Here is a 14,460-nt window from a genome sequence, read left to right as displayed (position 1 = left end):
CACAACTTTCGTCCCGCTGTGCCGCGCCGCGCCCCCCCCCCCCCCCCGCCAGCCATCTGTATTCCAGTTAATTCAAAAGTTGACGGACCCCTGGAAACATTCACAACACAGACTTTGTAGTGGATCTCTTTGTAGTTATTATGTCTCTTGGTGGTAACTTTGTGTCTTTCTTGGTCATTTTGAGTCTCTTTTTGGTTCCTTTGCATCTCTCTGAGGTAATTTTGTGCCTCTATATCATTATTTTTCCTTTTTATTTGACTTATATTTGTGTCTTTTTGTGTGTCTTTGTAGTTCCTTTGTGTCTCTTTGAAGTCATTTTTTTGTCTTTATTTGAGGTATATTTGTGTCTTTTTGGGTCATTTTATGTTTCTTTAAAGGTCCTTTGCATCTCTTTGTGGTTGCTTTGCCTCTCTTTAATATATTTTTGTCTCTTTGAGGTAAATTTGTGTCTCTTTGTAGTTCTTTTGCGTCTCTCTGGCTGTTTGTGTCTCTTAATGGTCATTTTGTGCCTCTTTAAGGTAAGTTTTTCTCTTAATTTGAGGTATATTTATGTCTTTTTTGGTCCTTTGTATCTCTTTGTGGTTGTTTTGCTTCTCTTCCTGATCAGTGTGTATTAATTTAAGTGACATTTTGCAGGTGAAGGCAAGGAGTGCCCTGGGCCTGGTTGGACCATTAAGTAATCCATCCAGTGAAGATGCTCCCCTCTTTGAGGAAATGCCCTCTGGGAGGAGGTGTGGACAACTGTTTTACATCTGAGAGCATCAAAAGAAGAACATTTCCTGAAGCTATTCAACTAATGAACCTCCTTCAGGTATGTTTTGGTTTTGGTTTGTCGTCCTCTCTGTAATTATTTATGGTATTTTAATATGTTATATGACTGCTAAGTTGCCGCCCTGTCAGGTTAAGGCTTGATTGTCTGTCTGCAGTCTGTTTGTGCAGGCACTGTGATGTTTACAAAAACAAACCAACACCAGATGATGAGAGCGACATTAAATATTAAACACTACATTGTACATTTGCGACCACTTTACAGCCTAAATGCTAATTTTTTTCTCCGATCGCTAACAGTTGTCTGCTCTGAGCTCTGGCCACCATTTTTGTCTTTCTCTCCTAACCACACACACACACACACACCCACCCACACACACACACAATGTGGTCAAACAGGTTAAGGTGTTATCCTGGTTTCTGAAAATGTGATATGGTGCATTTACATGTTCAAACACATTAACAGGATACTCCACAAATCATGAAGTGGTTATACTTGTCCATGTCAACACACACCATGATCAGTATGACCCTCCCTATGAAAAACTGTTGTGTAATGTATTCTGCAGTCGGAGAAAAATCACTCAAGTGACATCAGTTGGGCTTGGAAGCTACAGATATGGAACAAAAACTCTGCAGTACAAACTTTGAACATTAAGTTTTAAAGACATGGGCGTGTGCTGCTGAAGAACAGCTTGAGTCAATACTGACATTCACAATTATTTTCTAGATTCTTTTATGCCCTGTTTACAAAACACAAATATTCCCTGGCTGTCAAAGCCATCATCTCTTAATGTCGTAACAATGTTAGTTCAGATTGCTACACCTATAATCTTGGTCACAGACAATCATTTGCTGGTTGATGCACTCAAGTCCACAAAGTCTGTCACTGAGAAAAGACTTCGTATGGAAACAAGCAGTGTCCAAGAACTTGTTCAAACAGACTTAGAAACTGCTTGTAACCACAATTTAATTATGTCTGGTAAGAAATTAAGAAAAGAAAATCTCACAGTTTACTCCTCCTAATGAAACGTAGATGCAGCACTTACTTGGAGGCTGATCGAGGGCGACGATCAGCGCCTGAAGTGCATAAAGTGCTTGCAGCTGTCGCTCAGTGTCTGAGTTAAGGTACTTGAGTAATACAGGCAATCTCCTCTGGATGATGGCCGTGTCCACTCGACAGTTGGTGTTATCATCTGTTTGGTGAAGCAGGAGGCAGAGTGAGTGCACGCTGAGCTGCTGCGCTCAGACTTTGGCAGAGAGTAAATATTGCAATCAGCCGTGTGAGTTTAGCACAATAGGCCGGTTTCTCCTCCAGGTGGTGGAGCGCTTACCTTTCACTGCTGCCTTACACACAGCTGTCATCAAAGCCCTCAGGAAGGGAGACGAGCTCATCTGAGATTCATCTAGGTTTGCCTGAGGACGACGACGAGACACACTATTTGTCAATTTCACATCTCAGAAGCAGAGAACCAAAAAACAATAACTTTAATATTTCTGCTCGTTACAGGCCGGTGTGAAACTGAGTCTGTGCCACAGTTCTAAAAGTCATAAATAACAGACTGTCACTCTGAATTTTAGCCACTAGCCAGCAGAGTCTGATGTGCGTACACGCTTCACTTCTCGTACCTCTACCCAGTCAAAAATCTGCTCGTCGCTGGCCATGTCCTCCAGGAGGAGTCTCTCCAGCTGCTGGCTCAGCTCCTCAGGAGACAAGATCCTTTTGGACAGAGCCGCCTCAGGACTGGAGCCGTCCGACAGAACGAACTGGAGTTTCTGTGAGGACATCGATGTGATGAGAGAGTGAAGAATCAGGGAAAGGTGATGAAATAGAAGAGGCAAAACAATGAAGGAGGGGGCGGGGTTAAAATGTGCTCTTTGTCGTTATGTGATACGGCATAAAAATAACACAAAATTTGCAATTTAAGTCATTTTTCTCCTTTTAAATTGGCAAAAGATAAGTTTCTTTGCTGTAATGTATCATGAGGTAAATGTCGATTGCATAATGTAATGGCAGTGTTACAGTTCTTTTTTTAACGAAAGGAGAACTACAGGAGCTCAGGGGAGCGGCGAGGGTTTCATACCATAATAACCAAAGTTAAAGTGAAAATCAATTTCCAGTTTTAAACGTCATCCAAAACCATAAATTTGAGTTAACTGATAAAACAGATTTATCACCCAGCTCTACTTCTTGTGTTAAATCAGTATTAAGAAAGCCGACCCATCACCAACCTGTTGTGAGATGAAAGCCTGGACGTCCTCTCCCTCTGTCAGGAAGTCGGTCCAGTTGAGGCCAGAGTCCCTCCACAAAGAACCCACAGTCCTATGGCTCTGTGGAGACAAGACGAGACAACATCGCACCTCTCTTCTCTCAAATATCTTATTTTGTCTGTCTGGTTTCCAGGAAAAAGGATTTTAACGAGCCCAAACTTGCTACAAATCAAAAGGGCAACATGATAATGTCAATCAAACAATCAAATCCACTGAAGTGCAATAATGAAAGTGCATTTTTATCCTCACTCTGGGCTTCAACATACAAAAGACATTTGACCAAAATGTCACCAAAATAATTTATCCTTAACTCTGATAGACAAATTAAAGCTGGGGTAGGCAGTTTAATTTTGGCATCATTGGGCAACAGTCTCACAATAAAATTTGAGAATATTGTGATTGAGGTGAACTGAAAGAACACCAGACTTCTGCACTTCCTCTTGTCTCTGTTTTCAGTCTTTAGAAAATCTAGTCTGTGACAGGAGACACAATCACAGGTCATTGCAGAGAGAGGGCGTTCCTATTGGCTGGATGTGCGTGCACGTCCCATTGGTGAATGCCTGATTCAATAGCGGAGAATCCTGCAGAGAAAGTTTCTATTCGAGCATCAGGAACAACTGCCTACACTGCAAAGCAACCCTAAAGAGGAAGACGGACTTATCAAAAAAGAGTCTGACAATGAACAAACAAAATGGCGAAGGGTTTCAGAGATGGTGAGAAAAGGTTGCTAATACTTTAGCCTTTTACTTACGGCTGCGCCTTCAAGTTCACGTCTATATGGCTAAAATTAAAGCCTCAAATCACAGTGTGTGCTCCGCCTCACTCCCCACCGCTACAGAAGACCTCGTTGGGAAAAGAGCGGGTGGCAGCTTTGGAGACAGACCCGCAGTCAGTGGCTGCAGCTAAACAAATAACAGCCAGCATAAACCCCAGTTCCAGGGGACCAGACACCTGGATCCCTGCTGGATCAACAAACTTTCTGTTGCTGCCATTACACAGGTTAGACCTGGTGCTGCCGCGGTGACACCTGGCACTGGGGAGTTTACGCTGGCTGTGGCCCGCTCTCCTCTTTAGGAAGCAGTCCACAGTGGTGGGGAGCAAGGTGGAGGGACAGTGGGTGGCTAACATTAGCAAGCTAATTCTTGTCTCATTTGTGGTCTGATAAATAGAGACAGAGAGAGTGGGACAAGGAGGAGCTGAGTGAATGTGCTGCAGGCAAATCTACAATACAATATGATTAAATAAATCAATGTGTGGGAAACACTGTGTTACTGAAAGAAGCGTGTACATATACTCGTGGTCGTCTGGTGGGAGGTTTAGGACAGAGAGGGTTTGCCTTTTCCAGATTTCTGCCGACCCCAGCTTTAAGTGAAGGAATGTTTGATCATCCATTAACCGTGTCTACATCCCTAACTTCAACAGATCTACTGATTAAACTCCACAGGTTTCATCATGAGAGCAGGTACCATAATTACACAGCTGAAGATTAAAGTGCTGCTTACCATGTGTTTGCATAGTATGTGCAGTATTTCAGAAATTAAGATCCCAGCTCTTCCCACAGGAAGCAAAGGTTTGCTTAATTCACTGTGAACAAACAGAGACGACAGAAATTAACATGAAAGTCGATCCAACAGTTTTCCTTCATACAGGAGAACGGAGAAGTTAAATAACACAATAAGACACTTCAGACAGTTTCCTGTGTCATCACGGCCTGTACACTCTTTAAATTTCTCAAAGTATAGCCTGAGATTAATCTTGAAAGTAAGTACAGAGAAGAACATGAACCAGAAGAACATGCTTGTGTAAGTTTGTTCAAGGAAAATATTGATCAACATGCTGTATAATGGTGGTAAACAAAGCAGAGTGACAATTTCAGCTACTTCTGCAACCTTCGCACACTTAGGTGAATCACAGGGCAGCAATTTTTCTCAGCAAACAAACCCAAATTTTACTTAATCTTTAGTGTATTTTCTCCTCGAGTATCAAGTCAATGACTCTGTTGTAGCCTCCTCGTCCGTACCTAAAGAGCTCTCTCATAGAGAAGCCCCCTTCCCTCAGCACAGGGGTGAGCAGCTCGGCCAGGTACAGCCAGATGTGGGGAATGTCGATGGCCATGTCGTCCGCTTGCTCCAGCGTGTCTGCAAACCTGAGGAAACGTAAAGACACAGTGGTGTTTAGGACACAAAGCTGCTCAAATACAGACGCCACTACATTTAAGGACCAATAAAATATTATTTACACCCAATTTCATTTTAATTGATGTCAATCATGAACCAGAAAATGTCCCAAATACAAGAGGAAATCCATTTCCTCTTGTATTGTTTTTGTCCAGTTTAATTGTTTTCCTGAATTTTGATTAACTGGCCGTCCTGTCCAAGACCCTGGAAATGTGATGAGGTCTAAACCAGGGATGTGCGCAATTAGTCGACTGGATGATTAAATGATGCTACCTTTGCTATTCAGTTAAACTTATTAAGATATCCAGAGTTAAGGCCTTTGCTTACTGAGTAGTCATTGTCACACGTCTAAAAATAAATATATGACCTCACACTGTGTCGATGACATTTGCACACTGAGTACGAAACTTTCGTCCATCATTAAAATTTTTGTTCTATTTTCTGTGTTTTTCGCATCTGCCGGAGGCCTTTAGAGACGTTTAACCAAGAATCAGTGAAGAAAATATGACGACAGGACACATCCATGACAAGACAGAGGAACAGGACGCACAGAATCATTTCGTAACTCGAAGAGGAGGAGGAAGTGCAGTGCACACAGAATGTTGAGGACAGCTCCGGCCCGTCAAGCAGCTGCGGTGCCAAATAGACAGGGAGGGAGTGATGACAGGCAGCCAAGAAAGGCAAAGGAGGAAATGTGTCTTTTCATTTTGTCACGTATTCGAATAGAATACAAATAGAACAATAAAACACATCAGCATCAGTGAACGATTTTTTTCGGATGACAAATTAAAAAGTGCATCTGAAAAAACAAACAAACAAAAAAAAAAAACTCAGTGTGCAAAGGCCTTAAAATGAGAAAAGTTTCAATCAGCACCAAAGACTAACCAGCGGCTCTGATAATCTCTGTCTCTTTTACAAACACACACGTGCACTCAATGGATGGACCCGTACGCACGAGCCTGGTACAAGACTGCAGCTGTCTGCGAAACTTCAACAAGGAAAGAACATCCGAGCCTCACACACACTCTCAACAGCTGGATGTGTTCTCACGAGGCTGAACTAGAACTAGAGAGGTGGTTTTGTGCACAGGGGAGATCCTGACAAGTCTGGACATGTGTGTGTGAATTTGCGTGCACACCCATGCACGAGAGAGTTAACACAAGGAGGTGTGTTTCTGAACTGAGGTGAGTCGGGACGTTAAATACTCAGTAATAAATGTTATTTGTTAACGTTAATTTAGTGAGTTGTCATGTTTTGTAGGATAATGTGCAGCGTTCATAATGCACGGTGCAAAGTGGCGCATATTTCAGCAGCATTTAAAATACGATTTGGTTACTGAAAAATGTGATTTAACGATTTTAATGTCTCTTGCTGCAATATGTTTTACAGACGATGTTTGACCTCACAGGTGTGTGGGTCAAATTACAGTTTTTAAAAATGTTTTTATGAAGATCAACTTGGCCAAATTAACACATTTGTTTGTTCTTTATAGTGACAAATCCATCAGTCCAACAAGATGGATGAACTGCTGCTTCTCGACAGAAGTGACACAGACTTCTGCAGATCTGGCGCTCTGTGTTTCACTGTAACCTGGATTAATGAGCACGTCTCTGACAGTACGCTGCAGTACATCTACCAGGCTTCCAACTCCTCTGTGTGGACTGCATCATGGAGCTATTGGGGAAAACAACGGAGGTGAAATCTGCTTCTGAATAAATTAAAGTTGGTAAACAGAAGCCACAGTTTTAATGAATTCATGCAGTCCTCAGTTAGAGATTATTTTCATAGTGTGTAAACCCTTTTATTCACCACAGGAGTCTTCCTCGTTTATTCTGCTCGGTGTTTACGTCCCGCCTCAGGCCTGTGTTGTTGAGGCTGACCAGATAACAAACACGGAGCAAAAACAGACTCCCTGCTCATTGTTGTTGGGAACTTCACCAGAGCAAACCTCAGCCACAAACTTCCAAGATTCAGACAGCATATCATAAAAGACACTGGACCACTGCTGTACAGTACTATCGCTCTGTCCCTGTGCAGCTTTGGGACTCTTTGGCCAAAATCTGCTCAGCCTTTAGAAAAGCTGGAGTCCCAGTCCTGCTTTGACTAAAACTCTCTGCACGTACATCAACAGTAAACCCTGGATTACAGCAAAACTGAGGCGGCTTCATCAGGCCACTGCCAACACACCTTCAGTAAGATCATTTTAAAAGTTAAGTTATTACATGTTGGATCGAATTACGGCAAGTCACATGAGCAACAACCGTACGAACCAGATAAGGAGTTTGTAACAATGGATACATTAAGAGTGATGTTTGAACAGAGTGGTGGCTGATAAGCCTGTGTTCACTAGAACATATACAGTGAAAGAAAGGAAAGCTTTAGAACAGGATGAAATTAAGTTTGACAGTAAGAAACCCCAGAGAACTATAAATGATGTGTAGGTAGATCTGTGGATAACACAACAACAACTAATGAGGATCCTAATAAACAATAAACCACAAAATCAACAACTGCCTGAATAATTAGACTGACTGCGTTAAACATTAGGCGGACTGACCCTTTGTAGAACTGGGGTCTGGGCAGGACGCCCTGCTGCACCAGCTGGAAGAAGAGCTGGCCCATGTGGTCCCGTGTTATCTGACTGCGCTCCAGAGTCGACTCCACCCCGACACGCACAAAGATGTGCAGCTGAGAGCCCAAGTCCAGCTCATCCACACACTGAAGTGCCTCCTGCAGGAAACAGAAATACGATCAAGAAAAGTGGGAAGATTAAAGCTGTTTTTCTGATAAAATCAACCATGTATTCAAAGAGAAATACACAAATCTTCATTAAGTGTATTTAAAAGAACAAATACGTGATGAAGACACAAAGCAAAATATAAACTACGTGAAGTCAAATAAATTATTCGAATCAGAAGTTAATCCGTCTGAGCTCCTGCTTGTTGATTTACGTTCAAACATTTGTATTTAAACACCTAAACAGATTTCTATGTTTGATCTTTTGTTGAATCTCGGTACCTTGTAGTCATTTATGTGCAGGAACTCGTCGATGATGGACTTGGACTTCCTCTCTGCCTCCTCTTCAGACAGAGCAGGTCTGTCCGGGGTCTGGACCACTGGCTCAGGTTTCACTGTGGACATACAACACAACAATGACGACATCGTCTGTCTGTGGTATGAGCAAGATGGAGATCCATGTCTGGTCGTCTCTAACTGAATCCTCACATGAGCACCGACTTACTCTGTTTTGATTTTAGGGACGCCATTTTTAAGAGTCTAATATTCACTGTCTAGACTAAATAATAAAAAGTATACCTATTATCTATATAAATACCAGTGTATTATCAGTGTGACGCCACTGGAGTCCGTTTATATTCAGATATTATTTTCATGTACGCCCTGTGTCGTGCAGCTCCAAGCGTCTCACCAGGCTCCCTGACTCTGCTGCGCTCCGGCTCTGTTTTCTCCTCGGTGACACTCGGTCTCCGGGGCTCGGCTCCCTCTCGCTCCCGGTCTCTCCGCGGCTCCTCGGGGGTTTGACTCTCTAGCAGCTCCTTTGAACTGCTTCCCCTGATGAAGGATCCGGGCCGTGACGACGGAGGGACAGAGATCAGTGGCTTGTCACTGCGTTCTCTCCCTGCACTGCTACGACTGCTGGGATGAAAGAAAACAAGTCGATCAGGACGATGCTGAATCTGAGAGATAAACTATTAAAGGCACACAGATCTTTAGGAGGGCGGAGAGAACAAGTGAACAGGAGCTTTATGTGACCCTGATGCTGTGCTTTACCTCCCCAGAGTTCTCCTGGAGTCAAAGTCTGGGTTCTGTGGAGGAGCGTTGGAGGCTTGAGGTGAAGGCGTCGACTGCAGCGCGGAGTAACGATTGAGGCCAGCTGTCCGTGACAGTTCTGTTATGAAGAGGAAAGAAACATGAATGTCACCAGAAAATCAAGGAAATGATAGAGGATTAGAGTTAAGGTGCATTAACTTATTTTATTTAGAAACTAGGGTTGCAAAATGACCCTTGTGTTTTAATTACTTTAAGGGTCATTCTCACTGATAGCATCAGTTCTGTAATACGTGACACCACAGTACTTTCTGAGATAGTTATCGTACCGTGAAAATCTCATACCGTTGCAACCCTATTAGGAACTGTATTTTCATTTTTCCATTCAAAGGCAAAAGTGCAGAGTTACAAGTCTCACACTCTGAGCTCCCCCTCCTTCCAAGGTCAACATACATTAATACATCAACATTAAATGAGCAAACAACAGACAAAAACACTGTCTTAAATAGACTGTACACAAACAAAAACTGTGTGCAAGATGCGAGTTTAGAAAATGGTCAAACTGTTGGTTCTCTTCCTTAATGTCTTAGCACTATAATTAAGGTGGTTAAAAGGCTCCAGGTTATTTTGCTGTTGCAAGAGGAGATTTAGTTCAAGCAAAAAAGGACCAGGCTGTATAAAACTTGTCCTGAAATCCTCGTACTGAATGTCTAACTTATTCTATTTGAGGGTGGTCATCATCTCTCTGGTCCACTGCATAAATAAATAAATAAATAAATAAATAAATAAATACACTGCATAAATAAATAAATAAATAAATAAATAAATAAATAAGGCTTTGTTGATGTAAAGTTGAGCAGAATGATACGGCTGGTTGAGAGAGATGCAAATGCTATGGCATTTTTCTGATGAGCTGATAACAAAAGGGAGGGGGAGAAGAGTCATTTGTCTCTTTTTTCAGCCTTTCCACAACTTTGTCACTTTGATGTGTACAATCAAAGGCTATACGATGTCCAAAAGTGTGTGCCGTTGTTCTCATATGAGCAATTATCATGCCTGTGTTACAGCTATCTACATTTTTGTCTTCAGACACGGTCAGACAACAGGTCACGCTTTGTTTCAGGCGTGCTGACACCTTAACTGTGTGATAGTTTGGTCAGTTGCAGCCACACTCTGACCACAGAGTTTGGGCCGATCACAGAGCACAGATGATGTAGTGTGTCAGTGTCAAGTAATTTCCCCTCTTGCCATCTAATTTAATTGTTACAACTCAAATTTTGATGGGGAACGTCAGCCAGTGAAATCTGCGCAGAGACAGAGGAGCAGCCAGAGGGATGCAGAATAGTGCTTCACATCTGAGTCACTTTTAGGCCCCGATCAGACAGAGTGCGTTTCAGCAGCCCAGTGGCTTTTATTGTAATCGTTTTCAATGAGAGCAAAGCGTTTTGATCGCTGCTTTTGTGTTACTCCTTTTTTACCCTTGCCCTGAACGCCTCAAGTTGAAACTCAACTCAGAGCGGTATCTGAACAAACAGTAGCCTCAACTACTTTTTAGTGTTTCTACCAACCGTAATTGGCCTTATAATTATCAGCAGGTTGTCAAACTGTCCCTGACTAATCCTAAAATAAGCCTTGCACCGACCATCATCGAGGGTACTCCCTGTGATTTATCCTCTTTCAGACTCTCATGTACCCACACAGACTCTCTGTGACCAGCGTACTATTTGGAAACAGCCTCTCACCCACAATTAGAGCCGGAGCAAGTGCCCCTCGCCTGTCCGCTTTTTAATGTAGATTTTATGGTATCTGTGAGTTTAGCGGTTACGCTAAGGACGAGATTCGGTGGTTGCCTAGCAACAATAAAAAAAGGAAAAATTATAAAAAGAAGGTTGCTGCAAGTTGCAAAAAGCGCTCTGTCTGATCGGGGCAGGCTTCAACAAAAAAGGGAATGTGGTGCACCTGTTCTGTCTGATGCGGGCCTCAGGTGGTTTCACATCTAACCTGCTTGATTTGGTTAAAACACCTCAGGTGCGTGTGTCCAGTTAGTACGCGTCATTTGGACTGGGGTGAAAGGTGTCGATCGAACCCTGGTGCAGACCCAACAGCCAAACCGAGGTGGATCTTATAATTGATCTGTACCACTGTAACCACTTGGTAACCATGGTAACATATGCATTTCAGCATTGGCACCATTTACTCTGATTAACAGGTCAAAAGCTCTTAAAACTGCTGCACTTAAATCCATCTCTCTGTACTTTGCCAGTTCATTTAGTCCATTATAAAATGTGTGACAGCGCTCCCACAGTAAAAAGCCGCTAATCATTACTGTACAGGACGCCTCCTTTTCATCCTGCCTCTTCCTGTTACTCATAACATTTGCCGTCTAATAATACTAGTAACGTTTACCATCAGTTATTTCTGTGTGAGCTCTTGATGACATCAAAAAACAAATATTAAATACTGAATAATCTTCTGTCTGTCACCAGAATTTGATTTTCCCACCTGAGTCCTGATGATGCAGGATTACAACTGCCGAAACTGTCCAATCAATAATCACCTGTAAGTCTGTATAACTTAAGGTTTACTCCTCTTGGTTCATTTGTAAAAAAGTCAGTATTAACAGGAACCGAACCAGAACTGATACACAACATGAATAATTTTTTCCCCCTCGGTCTGGACCAAATAAACTGAGCTACAGGCCTGAGAGCACTCTCAGTGTTTTGCTACGATGAACAGGCCTCTGAGACACAAGATGAAATATGTTTTGCTGTGTGACGGACAGTTATTTCACCGTGTTCTCAGGTTTGTACAATATTGCCAAACTCCTGCTCATGTAATGTTTTGACCCGCCGTGGTCTTGGATCAGTTAACACATGTTTTCTTACCTGAGTCACTGGCCTTGGCTCCTCCGCTGCTGCCCTTCACCCACGTGACTTGAGCCCGAGGGCCCAGCTGGATCTTCTCATCCATTTGAGGCTGCAGAAAGAGAATAATTTAAGAACAAGCTGCAAGCGCTCACAGAAAACTGACAGTAAAAGGCAAATGAGGACATCATTTGAGACGAGATACATGACCCAGACTTAAACCTACAGGTACGTGATTGTTATTTTAATGATCTAATACACATTAATCAGTGTAGATGCTAATACATGTGTGTTTCCTCACCCTAACAATACGCAGACAAACAACTCCCTGATATATTTGCTTTCCTCTGCACAGTATCTATCCATCTTTTACACCAGTTTATTTGCATTCAAGGTCTCAAAGACACACTGGTTATAACACTTTGATTCAAGATATTAATTAAGGATGAGTAACACACAAAACACAATGTATAACATGTAATAAATTGCATAAATTGTCATAAAGGATCAGTAAAATGAGTGTTCTCCTTGTACAACTAACACTGAGAACATTGCAAAATTCCTCCAGCAGGTGGAGCTCTGAATAGACAGAACAGTACCTGGTGGATCCAGCAGGGGGCCTGTGCCCCACTGAACATAAACCACAATAATGTGGATCAGATGAGGGCAGGGACAGTGTATGAGTACACATGATGAGCCGCAGGATTCCTCTTGGTGCTGTATAAACACTTATCTGCTGTGTACAGAAACTGTCTACTGAAAGAACAACAACCTGCTGTGCAGCTTGTGACTGACGTGGAAAAACACTTAATGAACGTGGGACGAACTTGTCTCGACATGACGGACCACCTAACTGATTTATCTAAGTTAACCTGCACACCTGACGATGTTCAGCCGAGACTGAGTGAACAGAGCAGCCTGTAGACTCATCACAGAGTATCAGAAAATATGAAACGCTGCAACAAAGACTTTGAGGCTGTCTTTGGTGAAGTTTGGATCCTTGATTAGTTTCTAATCAGTCATCAGTCCTGGTGTCACCACAACACTGAGTTCATCTTCTGTGAGTTTAATGTTTTATCAAAGTCCCCTGTCTTTTTATCAGTCATCTGTAAGGCACTTTGAACTGCACTTACTTGTATGAAAGGTGTTAATACTACAACTACTTCTAAACTTTATTCATAGAACAGCTTTAATTGAAATCTCATTTAGTATTTCGTGTTATGCGAAAGTTTGACTGATGACTGAGGTAAATTTGTGATGAAACTGAGTTGTAAAATAAAACTGAAAGTAATCAGCCTTTCAATTTTGCAGTAGGGTTGGGCGATATGTTAAAAATTTCCAAACGGCCACCGTCAGCCCATCAACCGGCGGTTGCCGATATATTCGGCAGTTGTGTGTGTGGCAGAGAAAAAAAAAAAAAAGAGGGGGGATGTTGCATTCATGTGATGTCGGAAAGAATCGAAAAATGACTTTCAGAATGGGATAATTCACATGAACGCCACCTCATGTCAGAAAAACAACTCGGCAACTCAGATCTCCCGACACCACATGAATGCAGCAAAAAAATGCAGCGTGCTTTGCGAGCCCACTCATGTCCAACATGGCACGGAAATAACTGTGCATACCGGCAACAAGCACGCCATCATAGAGGGTGTTTAGCACAGCTGGTAACATTGTTAACCATATGCGCACTTTGCTTAAGCCAGATAAGGTTATCATGCTCGTTTTCCTCTCCAAAAACATGTAAAACACTGTGTTTTTGAGTTAAAGACAGCAGTTATCTACAAGTTCACTGTACTGTTTGTCATCTACTCGCTTTCAAATGTCCGCCACGGACATTTACACAATGTCACGGATAAACATGGGTAAATGCATGAAACAAAATCATCACATAACACCTCTGATAATGGTTTATTCATTTAAAAACACATTGTGCTCGTTTAGCACACTATTTCATGTAGTTTTTATCTGCTGGAGGGTCGTGTAGGGGAGCGTAGCACGACAAAAATAGAAGAGCATCCTAAAATAGAGAGTTGTCGCGCGGCAGGCTGGGGTTGTTGCGCCGCTCCCGTGTGACAGTGTGAAGCTGCCAGTTCCAATACGCACACACTTTGAATTGTGCTCTACATAGTAATTATGGACTAATATATGTACCGAGTTGAATTCTGTGGAGACAGACCATTAATTTAGCAAAATAAAATGACAAAAATCGCCAAAAAAATCGCCAAAAATTAAACCAACTGTGATGGACTCAGCCGATGGGCGATTGGCGATATATTCGTCCAATCGCCCAAGCCTATTTTGCAGCATACGACATCCTCTATCCTCTAGGCTTTGGGTAAACCACGAGAGTCTTGAATCACAGCATGAAACCTCAGAGGGTTTCAGGGGTACGGACCATCAGTCAGCAGCTGTAGCAACTTGAATTCAGCCAGCGGACCACTCTGACTTCCTGCCGGATCAAGAAACTTTCTGTTGCTACTGTTACACAGGTTAGTCTCTGGCTGTTATGACTCTCGGCGCTGGGGTTTGCCCTGGCTGAATCTGAGTTGCTACAGTTGCTGACCAAGAGGCCGTACACATGCCGTGTTTTT

The 14,460-nt window shown here is 42.5% G+C and overlaps 1 protein-coding gene across 13 annotated transcripts in view; it reads right to left on the bottom strand.

The window, feature by feature from the left end:
- Nucleotides 1–14,460, bottom strand: part of eif4g3a (eukaryotic translation initiation factor 4 gamma, 3a) — a 79,802-nt gene that overhangs the window by 2,582 nt on the left and 62,760 nt on the right. For 10 of the 13 annotated variants that reach the window (XM_050037817.1, XM_050037814.1, XM_050037820.1 and 7 more), the window contains 11 exons: nucleotides 11,888–11,978; nucleotides 9,006–9,123; nucleotides 8,644–8,870; nucleotides 8,235–8,347; nucleotides 7,774–7,946; nucleotides 5,060–5,185; nucleotides 4,542–4,623; nucleotides 3,001–3,099; nucleotides 2,398–2,544; nucleotides 2,103–2,184; nucleotides 1,818–1,964 (listed from right to left, as the gene is read on the bottom strand). In XM_050037817.1, coding sequence (XP_049893774.1) covers nucleotides 1,818–1,964; nucleotides 2,103–2,184; nucleotides 2,398–2,544; nucleotides 3,001–3,099; nucleotides 4,542–4,623; nucleotides 5,060–5,185; nucleotides 7,774–7,946; nucleotides 8,235–8,347; nucleotides 8,644–8,870; nucleotides 9,006–9,123; nucleotides 11,888–11,978 — 1,405 coding nt within the window. The remainder of the gene's footprint in view (nucleotides 1–1,817; nucleotides 1,965–2,102; nucleotides 2,185–2,397; nucleotides 2,545–3,000; nucleotides 3,100–4,541; nucleotides 4,624–5,059; nucleotides 5,186–7,773; nucleotides 7,947–8,234; nucleotides 8,348–8,643; nucleotides 8,871–9,005; nucleotides 9,124–11,887; nucleotides 11,979–14,460) is intronic. The other 3 variants (XM_050037813.1, XM_050037826.1, XM_050037825.1) reach the window with 1 other exon arrangement.

This window comes from Epinephelus moara, chromosome 24, assembly GCF_006386435.1.
Source record: "Epinephelus moara isolate mb chromosome 24, YSFRI_EMoa_1.0, whole genome shotgun sequence".
Classification (NCBI taxonomy): Eukaryota; Metazoa; Chordata; class Actinopteri; order Perciformes; family Serranidae; genus Epinephelus; species Epinephelus moara.
The sequence above is the reverse complement of the archived record's forward strand: the minus strand, read 5'-3'. Positions and strand labels throughout refer to the sequence as shown.